Raw genomic sequence first — 18,190 nt, forward strand, 5'->3', positions numbered from 1 at the left:
AATACTCTCTTCCCGAAAACTGACATCCTCCCATTTCCAAAATTAATTAAATTTCAAATTTTATTTTCAGTAATGAATAGATATTTTAGAATTAATTTTTTAAAATACTACTAAAATTCTAATACTTTTCAGAAATTAATTTTTAAAAGTATTAAATCCGAAAACTTAACTTTTGAAAGAGGTTCCTCACTAAATTGGAACATACCACACCCACATTCATCTCACTTTCTCCTACATGGCAATCATTACATACTTTAAGGTTTCATTACTAACTCAAGGTTCTCTAATTCAAATTCTTTGTCTTTCTCATCTTCAATATAAAGAAGAACTTGGCTTGTGTTAGGAACATGTTTTGTGAGTTCCAATTTCTGTCTCATCTCCCTCAACTTGCAAAACAGATCCTTGATCTCCCTGTTTAGCTAAAAAAAAATAAAAAGGGAGAGATATAATGAAGAAATGGAGAAATGAAGAGAGATGATAAAAAAATGAAATTTTTTAGAAAGGGAGAGGTTGGAAAGGTGCTGGAGAGAGCTAATCCATGTCCCTCAACTTAATTAGAATATACATCCTTCGTTGATGGATTTGAAATGATACAATAATACATGACACGAAGTACATGTATTATATTTCTGTATATTTGAAACGATGAAATGATATATGTCAGGAGTAATGTCCAACAGAATCCTCAGTCCAAGCTTTAGGAAATTAAATTTTCAACACTTTTGGAATTTGGTTTTTCAGAATGTGTTAAAAATCAATATTTTGGAAAATTAATGTCTGTAATATATTGAATATATTTCGAAACTAATTTTCAAATATGTACCAATTAGTAAGTTATGTTTGGAAAGATATTGTTTTTCAAAAAAAGCTATTTTGAAGAAAGGAAAAACTAAAAATTTGAGAGGAGAGTGTAAGAATAAAAGAAGGGTTTACAAAAAGCAATCCCCCAGTATTATTTCGTAAAACATGTCCAATGTCAAAAGCTTATGAACAATTCCCGCGGTCCAAGCCCATATATATGTAGCTGAAAACCTAATTTGTATTGGGCTTCTGTTACAACAAGGCCTAAAAGATAGCGGGTTAGTTAGGGTTAAGGGTTTTGAGTGGCGTGGCGTGCAATCTCAGCTTTAAATACGACCCTCGTTTCTCCACTTCAGATCGGTAGGGAGCCATCTCCAAAGCTGAGAACGGCGTCCAAGTCCGAAGTGTCATTCCCTTATTGTTTCTTTCGTTGTATGTGTAATTTCGATGCACATTTGTTTTTTTTTCACTCGTGAAACGATGCTGAAGCTAACTTTTTATTTTCAATTGTTCTACATCAGTGTAGTTTGTACTCTTGAATTATAGGTTTCATATCTCATTCCTATAGTTTGGTTTTTTTGTATACCGATAGGAGCAAAAGGGGTTGGATGTGATGATTATAAAATAATTCCTCGTTCTGAATGCTAATGCCATGGCATGACAGACACGTTTACACCCATAGAATATGAGCACTGCCCCCGTTTGTTTACATAACTGGTTTTTTTTTTATGTTCTTACGGTTTTGCTTGGTTTTTCCATAATTATTCTGATCCCTGTGTGGGAATTGAAAAATGCTTGGTTTGCCCATATTTTGACATGTCTGCTTTGTGTTTAGCTAACTCCTCATATTGATTGAGTGGTGTTTAAATCCCTAACCTTACATCATAGTGGTTTGGGTTACGCACACCATCATATTTCAATTGTAACATTTCGGATTTTTTTATGAGGAATTGGATGGTGTTAAGTTTAATATCGTATTGATTGAAGTTTGAGTCATAGCATTTTGTAGGATCAAATGATTTTGATCACTCTTTAATTGAAATTATAACCTAATGAGATTACACCCTTTTCATATTTCTTTTACTTATGTTTCACTTCACGTATCAGCAGTTGCCCAATTTTACTCTTGAGTTGATAATTAGTGGCATATGCGAGTTGCTTCCCAAATCTATCCTCCCTTTGTCAAAAACAGAACCGAGTAATCAAGTGAACCGGAAAAAGTCACATAAGCAACAACTGATAAATTTTACAAATAGGATAAAAATAAAAATAAAAGATAAATTGTGCAATTGAATGATGATGAAATCAGGATAATTCAGATGAATGATGATGTAATCTCAATTTTATCAAATTAGAAAACCTTTTTTAGTAGAAATTTTATGGCTCTAAAACTTTAGAAGTTGTGACATTGAAATTGCCACATGAACTAATTTACGAGTATTAAACTTTAAAAGAACTGAAAACATGTGTTCCTAAAGAGCCAATGCATTCTAAAAAGAGACTGGGAATCGGAACGAGAAAAGAAGAACAATGACAACAACTTAAAATGAAAAAGAAATTCATGTTTAGTAGGAAAGAAAAACAGCAAAAAATGTTACGTCAAACAATGAGAGTCCCCACATGAGCTAAATCTGACCATATCCTTAAAAACCAACCAAAACAGTACCGGTGAATACATACTAAAAAACACAGATCAGAAGACAGCACATGAACACAGTCAAAGCAATGCACAAAAAAAAACGTACACAACCAAATTATGAGGCTAAGATTAGAACATCCACCCTCCATTCCCCGAAATTCTAACACTAACAGTGCCAATTTACCATGTTAGGGAGCAGCAATATAATGTGAATAACAATAAATAAAGTCAGCACAGAAAAAAGTTGTTCCCCCTTCAACTCCATGGCTTCATCAAAGTGCTTCTGTAGAGTTGTTACAACTTGGGCAATGAGGAAGAGTTCCCAAGAGTTGAATTGAGGAGGTCAATGCACAAACTTGCTCTTTCTAGGGTTTTATTCTTTGTCCTTGGACTACTCTCAGCACTCCTATTTCTCAAAGATCCAAATGTTGTCTTTTGCAAAACCCCAGTGGTAGAAGACCCTAATGAGGGACTATTGTCCCACCCCATCACTCGTAAGGTTGAGAGCATTGTCAGCTTAAGCACTCATTTTAACAATTTTAATGTTTGAGTTTATGTGGAGTTTAAATTCACGTGGCTTTGTAGGATTTATAAAATTAAGATTAGCAACCCATTTAAATAACTATGTAAACGATACTTATTTTAAAAATGTGTAAGTATAAACATGTTTAATTCTTTATTAAAAAAATTAAATAACATAGTTATACTTTTTTTTGACAAAACATATTTATACTTAAAAAAAATTAAAATTGGATTTAGATACAATGTTATTTTTAACTATTGATAAAAGAAAATTTCATAAAAACATAAAAATTGGATTCAAAAATAATTATGAAAAGAATAAATGGATAGAGATAAGAAATTAAGAAAATTCCTAAAAATGCTATTGTTAAAATGTTTTTTTTCTAAAAACATTCTTGTTAAGGAATAACTCATAACAATGTTCTCGTTGAAAAATAATTCATAAAAACGCTGCCATTCAAAATTTCATTCTAAATTATATATAAAGAGAAAGGACATTTTACATTAAAATATAAAAAAAAATTAGTGTGTTTATTCACTTGTTGTAAATTACATCATTTTTCAGTAACATATGACATTTTTATTGGTTATTGTTCCCTCCGATAAAGTTTGGGCCAGTAAATTGAGGATGGACTGGTTAAAAGAAAAAACGGGCTTATTTGGGCCCATAAAGGAAATCCATTCATTAATGGCCAACGACCGAGAAGCGGGGTTTAGTTTAGTGTAGCAGTGTTGTGACCGAGGAAAGGAAGCAGTGATTGAATTGGGGATTTAGGGATTGTGTACAGTAACAATGAATTTCAAGATGGATTCCGATAGCGCGAAGCTGTTCGTAGGAGGCATTTCTCGCGACACTACCGAACACGTTCTCAAACTCCACTTCGCCAAGTACGGCGTCGTTTCGGACTCCACAATCTCCGTAGACCGCACCACCCGAAGCCCTAGAGGTTTTGGCTTCGTCACCTTCTCCGACCTCTCCGCAGCTGATAAAGCCCTCCAAGACACCCACGTCATCCTCGGAAGAACGGTTAGTTTCATTGCACGTTTACGAATTTCAAGAAATTGTTTTCTTGGTATGTGTTAATAATTTATTTGTTTGATTTATGGTTGCTTCTTTCTGTTTGCTTGCTTGTTGTGTATTATAGGTAGAAGTGAAAAAAGCAATTCCCAGGAGTGAACAACATCAACACCAAAACCCATTACAGAGTAGAGGGGGTGGTTATTATTATAATAATAATAATAATAATAATAATAATAATGATAATAATAATAATAGTAATGACTATTGCAGTGACCACAACGTTAGGACTAAAAAGATATTTGTAGGGGGTTTACCTGCTGGTATATCCGAGGAGGAGTTTAAGAACTACTTTGAGAGGTTCGGTCGGATAACCGATGTCGTGGTGATGCAGGACAGTGTAACTCACCGGCCAAGGGGGTTTGGGTTCATCACTTTCGAGTCCGAGGAATCGGTTCAAAACGTTATGGTGAAGAGTTTTCATGACTTGAACGGTAGACAGGTGGAGGTGAAGAGGGCTGTTCCCAAAGAGGGGAACCATGGCTATGATGGGTTTAGTAAATTAAGAAATAAGAGTGAAAGAGGAGTTCCTAAGAGTTTTCCTCCTTTTAGTCATAGGGATATGCTCCCGCTCCCAGGTTTCACACCTTTGCCGTGGTATAGTGGTGATGGAGTATATGCATATGGGTCTAATGCGTATGGTTGCTGGTACCCTGTGGGTGGTTATGGGGGGAATGGATACGCAGTTCCTTCTGATGCTCCTAGTAACCTCTGGTATGGGCCAATGATGACTGGTCCTCAGGCATGTCAGGTGCCTTACGCTAGTGCTGTTCCAAATGTTGTGTATGTGGGGGGTAGGATTGGAATAGTAGGTAGTGGTGCTGGATCTTGGGGGTACACTGGCATTATGGGATCTGCAACAAATTTGAAATTTGATCAAGCTTTTAATGCCAATGAATTTGTTCCTGGCAATGTGACATCACCTCATGGTGTAAAGCAGGATGTTATTGACTCTTCAAGTTTGAAAGGAAGCAATGGTGGAATTTCTAGTTGACAGACTAAAAGGGTCCTTCAACCTTAATTCATGTAGGTAAATACTTACTGACTGCTTCAGGGTTGTGAAAGGTTGGCATATTCTTTCGCAAGATGTTGTAAGGGCTAGTCACTCTTCTTTTTTGTTTTAATTTGTGAAGATACTTTTTTATGTGTCACAAACATGTAGTTTAGCAACTCGTCATGTTTAGTTATGGATATTTATTAGTGTAGAGGTTTCATGCATCTGTAAAATAATTTCATGCAAATCCTTCTCTATTGTTCTTTAAATCTTTTTTCAGTGTGTCCCATTTGATTTTGCTGTACTTTCTCCCACATCCACTATCACATATCAGTGCTTCATGAGTCCTTTGCACCTTTGTTGATCGAAATGCATTTTTTGGTTCTTTGTTTGGCTTTTAGGTTATTAGCTGTTTACCTTAGAGTGATGTTAGCTAATGTGGCTCGTGAGTTTGGGTTATGTTAGTTATTAATCATTTGATGTTCACGTGGATAGATAGAGCAAGTTATAACACCATCCAAGGTTGGATTGATGTAATTTGCTCTGCAGATTATAAAGTTAATAGAGAATCAATCTGCAGTAACTTTTTTCTTTTCACATTATAGAAATTCATTATCCTACTAATGGTAAATTTGCCATCTTTGATTGAAAAAAAAGGAATAATTAAAGTTATGCTGCAAATCTATACTTCTTGAGTATGCCTTTCCTACATGCATATAACTAGGCTGATGGGTACTTGGCTTCAACTTCTCTGTGCCATTTTGTGTTATTGCAAATGATTACATAGAATGCAGATGACCACTATTGGAATTGTCTTTTTAGTTGTTAATTTCCATTCAAGGCCACAATGGGGAAAAGAAAATGAAATGGGCACCTAGGGACGTTCCATTATATGTCATCAAAATTTATTTCTTTAATATTTAATAAAATATCTTTTTGCTGGAAAATTGATAGTAGTAATAAACAAGATCTACCATAGTAATTTGTTCCCACTTACCGGTAGTGGTATATTTGGTATCATATCCAATTTTCTCTTGGGAGCTACAATAATAGATCCCCCGTATCAGAATCTATAATTGTTAGAAGCCGTTGCATTCTATTGTTAATTTGATATTGGGGGTAGAGGAGTTAGTCACGGCTCAGGTTGGGTGACAAACCAAACAAATGACGGGACGGTTGTGTTTGTGACAAATTTTTCGAGTTGGTTAGATTTGAACTTTTCATGTTTTTTCATGACATGAATAGGGGAAGTTGCGGTCTAATGAGTATGAACGAGTTTCTCAAGGATACATGGGCGTTGGGGAAGCCCAGAAAAAGGATTTGTAGAATGGAAAAAAAAGAGAGAGAAATGAAATGTATTGTCCCCCTTGAACTGTATAATTTTAGATATCTGTAAAACGAGTATTTTTTTTAATACTATAATATGAGGGATTATATCTTTCACCTGATTTATCACGAATCTAATTATTTGCTTTAAAGTGATAAATCTATGTAGTGGTATGTCCTTTTGTTTTTATCTTAATATGGTAATAGGTAATTATATTATTATCTTATTTTATCTAGTCTTTTAATAATTTTATTTTAAAAAAATCTAGCAATGTTTTTTGTGTTCATACGTGAACTTTTAAATATACAAGAGAGAAAAATATTACCCGTATTTATGAAATAAAAATGACATGTTTTTACTGAGTGTCGCAATTTTAATTGGAAATTCTATTTCATAACGTATGGATAATTAATAAAATAAAATCTTTAAACTTATGAAATTTTTGGAAACAAAATATTTGATAATAGAGACGATCTCTAAGTCTATTAATTTGCCAAGATGAATACAAATTTAAAACTTGATAAATAACAATCTGAGTTTTATGTAGAACGTGGATGCAATTTTTTTGTAGATTTTTTTTGTTATATTGTTATAGAGTATCTATCAATTTTAATGATGATTTATCTTATAAAAAAGTTAACCGGTCACCTTTAGTAAAAAAAAAAAATTAATTATATTTTTTTATCCATAACTTAGACTTATTGTTAGGGTTGACATTTATGATTTGAGAGCTAAATAACAATGTGAGGTCTTCTATAAGATTTTACGAGAATATGATAGTAGTGGGGAAAAATTGATAACAAAATGTGTTAAATATATAAGAAAATATGTAAAAATATAAAAATATTTTTAATCATTTGATAATGTAAAAACTTTTATCAATAACAATTAATATGTGTCCATAAAAAATAATTCAATGGAGTCCAACCTATTATTAGGGATATTTTGGTGAACAAAACATTATTTCTTTTTTATATCTCAAAATATTAAAATGTAACTTTCACTTAATACAAGTTAAGTTTAATACATTCACATAAAAGTTTTTTATATATATAAATAATCAATTAAAAATCATCTTAATGTGTTTTTTAATTATTATAAAAATCAATTTTAATTGTATTTATATGAAATCCAGAACTGAATGAAAATTTCTCCTCATTAATTTCACATATATGTATAATCCCCCCTCCCCCTCCTCTCTATATACAAAAAAGAGAAGTTATAAACTTTTAGGACATGTTAAGATATATTGTGGGGGAAGGTGGAGAGAGATGGAAGAAAAAATATTAAATGTGTCATCTATATTAATAATAAATGAAATGTTTTTATTTGATATTTTATTGAATAATTTTATCCTTAAATTACTTTTTAACTTCCCATAGTAATTTTTTATTACTTTTATATTATTAGTTTTATATTAATTGTATTTAACTTCTGTTTTTTTATTATTTAGAAAAATTTAGAAAGACATTTCCCCTGGTATAATATAATGAAAAGTATAAAGAGATAAAAAAAAATGAAAGCAAAACTTGAGATATTTATAAGGCACTCCTAAATAGCAATCTTCTTGAAAGAATATACACAAATTACATTTTCTTAAAATAAAAAAAGTTGTTATACATAAAAAGTGTACTACAATGGTGAATGGAGCAGTATTGGAAATTTGGAAGCTTAGATGAAGTATTTTGTAAGACGTAAGAACTGTACTACTTGATATAACGAAATGTAATATAATATCGGTGAAAAAAAGACGAAATAGGATGCATGGAAGAGGCCGTTGAATTGTTGGTTTGCTCTGGCGCCAGCCGTCGGGAAAAGAGGTTTGGGTACTGCCTGCGCCTGCGCCTGCGGTGACAATCGTCAAATCAAATCACGCACCGTCGCACCCTAACCCTACAGCTATGCTTTCTACTCTGTAGTCTAAATTCTACCCCTTACTTATCTCATTTTCATAAGATTCTGGTTTTTTGTGCCAAACAAGTTTTCATGCTGCCCATCTCCACAAATTTGTTATTCTTATATATCTATTTCTATATAAATTTTCTGTAAAAATAGATTAAAAAAATAAACAACTTATTCGTTTATGTCTATTTTTCAGAAAAAAGTATTTATTTTATATATATAATTTTCTTTAAAAATTCTAAATTGTAATTAATATAATTTTTAAAATAATTATTATAAAAAATTAATAGGAGCATTTTGATGATTTTTTATAAAAAAATAATTATTATAAAAAATTAATAAAAAAGTATTTATTATAAAAAAATAAACAACTTATTCGTTTATGATTTGATGATTTTTTACATTATCAACATATAATTTTTTTTTCATAATATAATAGGAGCATTTTTAACTATGCTTTTTCTTCCACTTCATAATTAAATTTTTTATGAAAAATATACATAATGCATATAATACAAATTAAGAACACGATTAAAAGAATAATAGAATAAGTAAATGCATATGATTTATATTGAAATATAAGTATTAAATTTTATAATATACATGAGTGTATGTGGCAAATTGTCCTAATAGGGCTAGTTTTACAAATAAATTTTTATTATGGGTATGTTTTAAAACTATTTTCAGTATGGTGTTGTTTTGCACGTAAAATTCATTCAATTCGCCAACAGCAATGACAAGTCATCCCTGGATGCAACACGTGGCACTGGTCTCACCATTGCAGTTGGCGATTTAGGGCCAGCTAGTTACATCAGGTTACGCCAGGTTGACTGGCGATTTATCCAGGATCAGGCCTGAAGCTTGCAGAGTAGAGCAACAGCGTAGGCACAGGCTTTTCAGAGGTGCATTGTTGTCGCCATTACGACTGGCGAGAAGTGTGCAACAGGTCTCGCCATTCCAACTGACGAGAAGCTTTTAAAAAATGCAAGGGCCATTTCCTACAAGTGTGTGTTTGGCTTGTGTTAGTGGGAAAAGCTTTCTTACTTGTGTTCCCTCTTGCTCGTACACGGTTTCTCTTTGTGGTAAGTGTTTTTTAACTCATATCTTCAAATATATATTAAGTTTATTTTAGTTGATATGTTAATATTATTTAGGTTAAATTTTTTAAGTTGTATGTTATTATTTGTGTTATATATATATATCCTAGGTTAGTTTTATATGATTTGTTAATATTATTTTGTTTAGATTTTTTAAATTAGTATGGTATTATTTGTTTTATATGTGTGTGTGTTTAGTTGATACTTTGCTACTTAGTTGATACTTTCAAATTTTAAGTAGTACCTTCAAATATTAATATTATTTGTGTTATATATATATATATATATATATATATTAATTTTAGTTGGTATGCTATTATTTGTATTATATATATGTTATGTTAGTTTTAGTTGATTTCATAATATTATTTTGTTTAGGTTTTTTAAATTTGTATGTTATTATTTGTCTTATATATATGTTACGTTAATTTTAATTGGTATGTTATTATTATTTGGTTTAGGTTTTTTTATGTTTGTATGCTATTATTTGTGTTATATATATAGTATGTTAGTTTTAGTTAGTATGCTAATATTAGTTAGTTTAGTTATTGTTCAAATATATGATACGTTATTAATTTTGTATATATATTGTTTAAATTTTTGTTTTCATATAGTAATTTTTAGATTTATTTGAATTTATCTGTATAATATATGTTATTTAATTTAAATTTTGTTAATTGCAAAATATTTTCGGTCATTTATTTAAATTTATCTATGTATTTTAAATTATTTGTAAAAAGATATTTAATTTTTTTTTATTTGTAAAGTATTTTAGTTAGTATTTTAAGTTTTGCATGTATTTTAATGTATTTGGAGAGTATATTTAAATTTTATAATTTTATCATATGTTTTAACAAAATTATTATTATAAAGGCACACGAAGAAAACATTAACGGCGAGCTAATCTAATTAAAAAAATACTAGAAATTTCATATTGAAAATTTTTTCCAGACTCAAAATAATTACTTCAAATAAATATCATGCCACAAATTTTTTTTTATTTTAAACACGGTTAAAGTTGAACGCTCAGAAATTTTTTACACACACAAACAATGCATTAACACCAACCTAATCTAATTAAAAAAATGCTACAAACTTCATATTAAAATTTTTTTCCCGACTCAAAATATTTACTTGAAATAAATATGATGGCCCAAATTTTTTTGATTTTAAACACAGTTGAAGTTTAACTTGAAGGCTCATAAATTTTTAACACACGCCAACAAAACATCAATATCAACCTAATCTAATTAAAAAAATACTACAAACTTCATATTTATTTTTTTTTTCGAACTCAAAATACTTACTTCAAATAAATATGATGCCACAATTTTTTATTTTATTTTAAATAGAGTTAAAGTTGAAGGCTCAGAAAATTAAAACACACACGAACAAAGCATCAACACGAAGCTAATTAATTAAAAAAATAATACAAAATTCAAATTCAAACTTTATTCCGACCTCAAAATAATTACTTCAAAAAAATAAATTTGATAGCACACACTTGTTTGATTGAGAACTTTGAACGCTTGAAGGCTCAAAAACTTCAAACTATTGCACAAGACAAATTTGGAAATTCAGAAATTTTAAAAAATGCACATGAAACTATAGGAGGAAGAAGTAGCTATTTTAGCTACACGTACATCGCCAATGGTTTTTGCGTAATGGATTTTAGCTTAATGCATAGCTATATCACTAGCTTGGGTGGTGATAATACCCTAGCCTCCTGCCTTAGTCTTTACAGCCTACGCCTTTGAACCCCTGCCCCATCTGACCCTAAATCTCCACTTTGATTGGCGACACCAGTGCATGGCTATGTCGCCACTACAGCTGGCGACACCACTGTTTAGGATCAACTAGTCATTGGTGTTGGCGGGTTGCATGGATTTTACGTGCAAAACTACACCATACTAAAAATAATTTTAAAACAGATCCATAATGGAAATTTGTTTGTAAAACCAGCCTATTAGGGCAATTTGCGTGTGTATGTCAAGCAAAACATGATATATATGGCAAGATAGGTATGACAATAGCATTTAGTTTCAGCAAAGTTATTAACTTTTATGAAACATTGAATGCGTCTTAGAATTAAATTATTTCAAGAGTAAAATTTCTAGAATTTTTTGTTGTTTTAATAATTCAATCATTAAATTGATTTTTTAATCTATAATAAATTTATAAATTATATAATTTTTAATTTTTAAATAATTTTTTAAATGAATCTATATACTAGCATATAATATATTCATCTCTAAAAAATAATATTAAACTAAGAAAAATTTAGTTTTTCTAAAAAAAAACATTTATTCTTGCACTTTTCTTTCTACTTCTGGATGGATGAAATTTTAAAAATAATATTAATTTTTTTTCGTGCTTGTTCTTTAATTCCCCTCATAATTCATCTAACTGGACAAAATAGTATTCGTGTGTGTTTATTTTAATTTTTAATTTTTCTAAAAATAATTAATGTATAAAATCTCTAAAAAAAATTGCCGAAACATTAATTGTAAGTGAACAGTATAATAGGCGCATTTCTTTATAATAACTCAACTAAAACTATATGGATTTTTTTCTTAAGCTTTTGATATAATGACAAAACATTTTGGTAGTGCCGGCGATGTTGCAAGGAACGTGTTAGAGGGATTTCCCACTGTTGGTCTATCTCACCATGTCTGAAAAAGTTAAATATAACAGTTTTGTATATATAGATATGAATATTTTTTATTTTAAACATTTTACTAATATTTTTTTTTCTTCCTAACACATCATAAAACTCTACTATCTCTCTTTTTTTTTTTTTTACCTCCCTAGGTGTCTAATAGCACTTGAATGTGGATGATATTTTCCTAAAACAAAACAAATAGAACAGTTTTGTGGGGGTTAGCTGTGATCTTTTTCACTACATTCTTAGCAGGCCAGTAAAGTCTTACTTTTAAAAACCTATAATACCAGAAAAAGAAACATTTTTTCATAGTCATATTCCACTAATAAACACATGAGAATGCAAGTCAATAGATAAAAGGTGTTGTTGTATGGATGACAATGGAAGGGCATACATTATCTGCGCCCCCTCTCTCAGTAGCCATTTGTTTGCCTGTGAGAAAAAAGAAATAGACAGAAAGGAAAAGAAATAGAGTAAAAAAAAAGCAAAATATAAATAAATAATTTTGTATTTAAGATAAATAAGAATGAATAGAAAGAGCAAAAAGATAAGTTTTATCTTTATTTATTTAATTAAAAATTAAGAAGAAGAAAAACTAAATTGCCATTTAATAACTTATAATAATGAAAGGTATTTTTGTTTTTGTATAATTAAAAAATTCCTTCTCGTTCTGTTTTCTTCCCATACTGGGGGGAAATATTGTAATTTCGTTGATATGAACTTTGGCTCTCGTTAGTAGCTTTTTTTTTCTTCTTCTTCTTTTTTTTTTTTTGCTGTATAGTTTAACAAACGGTGAATTCAAACTATTGATTACGAAATCTTACTTTTGATATCCTTTTCAGTCTTTAGCGTACCGGTGGGTGCTGTTACGATGCAGTTAGTTAATTTTGTTGATTTATCTTGACTTTGGTTAATTAATTGTTATACCCTTTCTGGGATTCCTCACATAATTGGATTTATGGTAGTTTATTGCGACATTTGTGACAAGGATTGGAGGAGGCTAATTCCAGCAAAAAGATCAAATGCTGCTGTTAAGCATACCATCTCTCAAAGGATTTCATCCCTCATTAAAAAAAAGAATAAAAAGAGAGAAAAGAAACACTCTTCTGGTGGTAAATCGTGAGAATCTAATGTGATTGTGACAGGACATACAAGCTTAGATTTTGACATTTCATCACAGGTGGTGAAGGATAGAAAGAGGGATTGGTAGTGACAAATAGAAGGAATTGCTAGCCTTGGATTGAATTGAGTTTAATTTTGCATGGAAGCAAACCTTTTTAATGAGGAAAGAGAGTGTAATATGGTAGTAAAGCACTAGGAGACTAGTTTAGAAACCTAATTACATGACATAAGATTTCAATTCAATTGAATTTTACAATGGCCAAACATGGTGGCAGAGTGGGAGCAAAGTGCAGGGGGCCACAACAGCTAGACTTAGATGTGTAGCCATCATTGATCTCATAATCCAATTTTCTTTTTTTCTTTTTATTACACGTCGTCCTTCCTTAGCTTTTGTTCTGCCATGATGCTTTTGGATTTTCTGATCTCACGTGATCCTCATTACTCTCCTTCATTAATGTTTTCTTTATGCACTTCTTTGGGATCTGCCTCTGAACTCACTCCAGCTAATACCCAATTCAATCAATGAATTAACCATAAATTTTATGGCTTTGTCTCATCTTTGTTCTTATTTTAGTCCTTTTTCTTTTAATTTAGATTCTTTTTGTGGATAAATATGTTTCATGAATTTAATAACTACTGCGTTATTATTATCAGTAGAAAAATATGTATAGTCTGCTTTCTTTATGTTTGATAAAAAATTATGTGCTTTTTATTTAATAAATTTATTTTTCTTATCAATAATAACCTCCCTCTATTTCAATTATCTTGTTCAGCAATAATAACTGAAAATTCTTTAGTTCAGTTACAACCTTTTTTATTAGAAAAAAAAGGCTTTCATGTAATTCTGATAGGCCGAAATTATTTTTATTTTATTTACGATTATCTTCTTATAGATGAGATAATTATATTTAAAATAGAATTAGATACTAAATGTGGAAAGTTATTTTAAGATTCAAATTAACTTTGTTTTCCGCTAAATTCCACATATGTTGGTAGGTCGAAAGCAATTTTTAATTCTTGTTAAATTAAAATTTATAAGAATTTACATGTAGTAGTACTTTTTTTCTCAATCTTTGCTCATCACATTATAAATTCTCTTCAAATTTTATGGCTTGAAGTTGAAAGTGCTGGTGTAGTCTGCTTGCTGAACAAAACATCTGCAGTAGGTAGTGAAGTAAAGTAGGTCGTAAATTTTAATATCTAACTTCGAATTTGAACATTAAATCCAAACTTATGTGGTTATTTATCAAAATGTAGATACATGGGAATATCTGTCCTTTGAATTCTTTATTATTATTATGACTGCAGATTTTCCGTATCCAACCATGCATGGCCGCTGCTTCAACTGTTCTGTGCATCTGAACAGTGTTTTCAATTTTTGTCTTGTTAACTTTTGCTTCTATAAATCGTGTGACAGGGAAAGCATGGAAATTAGATAGCGCACACTTCAAAAATTTATCTTTGTCACCATCATTAGCATTAAACACACACACACAGAGGAATTTGGCATGAGTTTAGTTGAGGGTTGGGAGGGTTGAAAAGGAAATTTGCAGACTGAACAAGAGTTTGCATACTACTAATTTATTTCTAATATACAATTTATGATTGATATTAAATGAGTTAAATTGAGTTTTATTGAAATTAATTACACTTAACTTTATCTTTGACAGTGCTTTTGAATATTGCGTCAAACAAGATTTTGAGTTTATTTAAACTTAAAAAAAATAATAACTTTAAAATAAGTGTTTTTGTGAGTTTATTTAAACTTAAAAATCATAACTTAAAAATAATTATTTTTTATATAAGTTTTTTTTAAAGAACCAAATAAAATTTGCTTCTTAAAATAGATTTTTTTTTAAAACAGAAGTAATTTAAACAAATATACTAAAGAAACAGAAAATGCGTATTTTATTAAAATAAATACTTATTTTAATAAATAAGTTTAAACAATCTGGTCTTTTAATTCTAAAATAAATTTTGAGGTGAAATAATTTCTGGATTTTTTTGTTAGATTTACAGATTTATAAATTTACTTTTAAAATAAGAATTTTTAAGTAAGCAAAATCAATATTAAAATAACAATTTTATATAAGAGTTTATCCCTCCTCTCTAAATTTACGTACTTTTAGTCGAATTCAATACTTTTACTAAATTAAGATCATCTAAAACTAAATTTATATGAGACGAATAAAACTCATTTGTAATTTATATACTCTTGTGGGCACTAGTTGACTATTCTTCTGATATAGCTGGACCTGAGTATGATTCGATTCTCTCGAGTGCAATAGTGCGTTTTTTTTCTAAAAGCCCAGACTCATCCAAATTATGAATTTTCGCTTATGTTTCTGTTGCCTAGGCCTAATTATAAAGAATACTGGTTTATTTGGTCACCTTGTATTGTAGTTCTTGTTGGCTTGGTGTGGGCTTAATGGTATTCGGCACCATCCCAAGAGGCAAGAGGCTTTGTTCATACTATTAACTAATATATTTAAAACATGAAGACAATTTTTTATCCTGCTTGTTCAAAATTCAGTTCGTATCTTTATTCTTTATATATTAAAAAAGCGGAAATAATATCAATATTCATAATTGTGTGACCAAAAAATTCATCTCTTGTTAGATTCAAAGTTGATTGGGTTGATTTTTGTTTAAAGTATGTTTAAAAATAATAAGGAGAAGAGGAAGTATTATATATTTCTAATAAAATAAAAGATACTATGGATAAATGTGAAAATAATAAATGTCATTTCATACAAAACAAGAAGAAAAAACCATATTTTCTTTGCGTTTTTATCCTTCGATTTTTTTTTTTTCGTTTTTATTACTAAGACAAAGAAAAGGCCAAAGAGTGTGAATGAAATTACAGAAATGCACTATTGGGGCACAACCTACCAAGTCTACCACATTTGCTGCTAATTGAAAGGTGGGTGAAAGTGAAAGAAGAGAAATGAATTGTGATGACCAAGAAGCAAGCACGGTAAAGTGCTTTGGTAAAAGGTCGTAACAAAATAGAGAGAGAGTTAGTGGGCTAGTTTTATTGCTCATATGGATTTGGTGATGATTTCGTTATAATAGCACAACGAATCATTCCCACCTCTGTGCTCACGCAGAGACCCTAACCTTCTTTTTTTTTTTCACTCTCTCACTATTTCCCTTCCCTCGCAAATTGGGACTTATCTTTCAAAGCAAAATCATTTCCGTTTGAAAATTTGTCTCCATGACCATGAAACGAAAACTTCCATGCAAAATCTGCGTGAAACATTTTTTGATTTTTTCGACTCGACAAACAACTTGCACTGCCAAGCACAAAACATAGTACCATGGAAAATATGCGTTGCATACACCCAATTATTTGCTCATTCGCGGCAAAAAAAGTTTACATGAAAATAAAAAGGTCGAAAAGAGGTACTTTGACCAGCCAAAATAAGAATAGTGAACAAGAAAAATACAAAAATTACATGCACCGCGTGAACTAGATTACAGCGAAGGTAATTATATGACTAGGTGAATAGTGCTAGTAAGAAATTATCTAGTATCAAGATTACTACACTGGAATGCAAAGGCCTGTCTTGGAGTAGCAGGAAAATTAAGGAAAAAGAATGCCCTTCATTAATTATACAAAATAGAATTAGAAATAATGAATATAACGATATAAATACTCGTGATTTAATCTCATTTTTAGTTGTTTTAATTTTACTAGCTAGACCACGTAGAATAAAGTTATTTAACCCCAATTTTAGGTGTGTACTACATTGGTGATGCCACTAATTACTCCATGATCAATACTCGTGTTGCTTGAATGATTTTTGTTAATTAGTTAGTTTTATGTAGTGCTAGTTGGGTGTTATAGGATAGATCATGTGGTGATACTACAGACTTAGGTCTTTTGGGCCCACATGGTATTAATTCATAGTCTAAGGGTTAATTACACTTAATGTTCCTCATGTTTTCCCAATAATGTGTATGTAAAAATTGAACATCCAATAAGTTTAATGTGTGTTGTCAATGTCAACTGAGTCACTCACAGTCATGGAGATTGCTTGAGTTTTGAGACATATTAACAAACATTCTCTCTTCTTAACACTTTTCTTTGTATATTTTATTTGTTTTTCAACTCTCAACTTTTTTATTTTAGGCATTAGTTGTGAGATTTCGATGTGTATCAAGCCTTGAACGTACTGGTTTAGATGTGTTGTTGTTGTAAAAGATATCTGGCTTTTAACGTAATCTATTTTGATTTTGTAGATTTTCAGAAAATATTAATGACATTTTCCTTAAAAAATATGATTAGTGTTGATACCAAATTTTGTTATAATAATTCATTCAAGTTTTTGGTGACACGTGAAATCGGTGATTGACATTGGCCATTTTGTTGTTGTTGTTGTTGTTTTAAATAGGTATCTAGTTTGTTTCATGTGTAATTATACTTTCTATTAGCCTTTTGTTAGATTATTTCATGTAATCAACGTTTTGGAATGTGTAACATTATTATTATGATATTTGATGTTTATATATTTGTTGAATGAATTTTGTTTTGTATGGTTGCCTCCTCTGTTATCTATGTTCGGCTTTGTCATGCTTTATCGAGAATGAAAAATAAACTAATTAAAACCTAAATTGCATACTTAGTAATATAGAGTCGTTCATCTATTTTATTTTTCTGGTCCCTTACTTCAGAGATAATTTTATTTAAAACACTATCATACACTACAAATAATGGAGACCTAATTTGAATGAAGATTTAAACTTTAGTTTACTACAATAAGATAAATTAGTTGTTTCCACTAAATAGAAAAACAAAAATTTACATGTAATTCTATTAACTTGTTAAGTAAGATGATTAATTTATTAATCTTTATAAGTAATTTATGTAATAATGTAGAAGTGTATTCTAAATAATTAGCCATTGTAACATAAGAGTTAATTAAAATACATTTTCCACGCAATTTTCGTTCGGGACCCTTGCTATCATTCCTGGAATATTTCCAAGCTTACCAGAGACCTACTTTCCACTTTTTGTCTGAAGGTAGGTGTTGACTACAAACT

General features: G+C 30.2%; 1 protein-coding gene and 1 non-coding gene across 2 annotated transcripts; both read left to right on the forward strand.

Moving 5' to 3' along the window:
• Positions 1-1,405: 1,405 nt before the first annotated feature.
• On the forward strand, positions 1,406-1,495 carry LOC114410992. Its single transcript, XR_003666380.1, has one exon. It is a non-coding gene; the product is annotated as a small nucleolar RNA snoR8a (small nucleolar RNA).
• A 2,165-nt stretch (positions 1,496-3,660) lies between these two features.
• Positions 3,661-5,338, forward strand: LOC114408789 (RNA-binding protein 1-like). Its single transcript, XM_028371952.1, has 2 exons — positions 3,661-3,989; positions 4,108-5,338. Exons 1-2 carry the CDS (start codon positions 3,756-3,758, stop codon positions 5,032-5,034), a joined length of 1,161 nt encoding a protein of 386 aa, XP_028227753.1. The 5' UTR covers positions 3,661-3,755; the 3' UTR covers positions 5,035-5,338.
• Positions 5,339-18,190: the final 12,852 nt, after the last annotated feature.

The sequence above is a fragment of the Glycine soja genome, chromosome 4 (assembly GCF_004193775.1).
Source record: "Glycine soja cultivar W05 chromosome 4, ASM419377v2, whole genome shotgun sequence".
NCBI lineage: Eukaryota > Viridiplantae > Streptophyta > Magnoliopsida > Fabales > Fabaceae > Glycine > Glycine soja.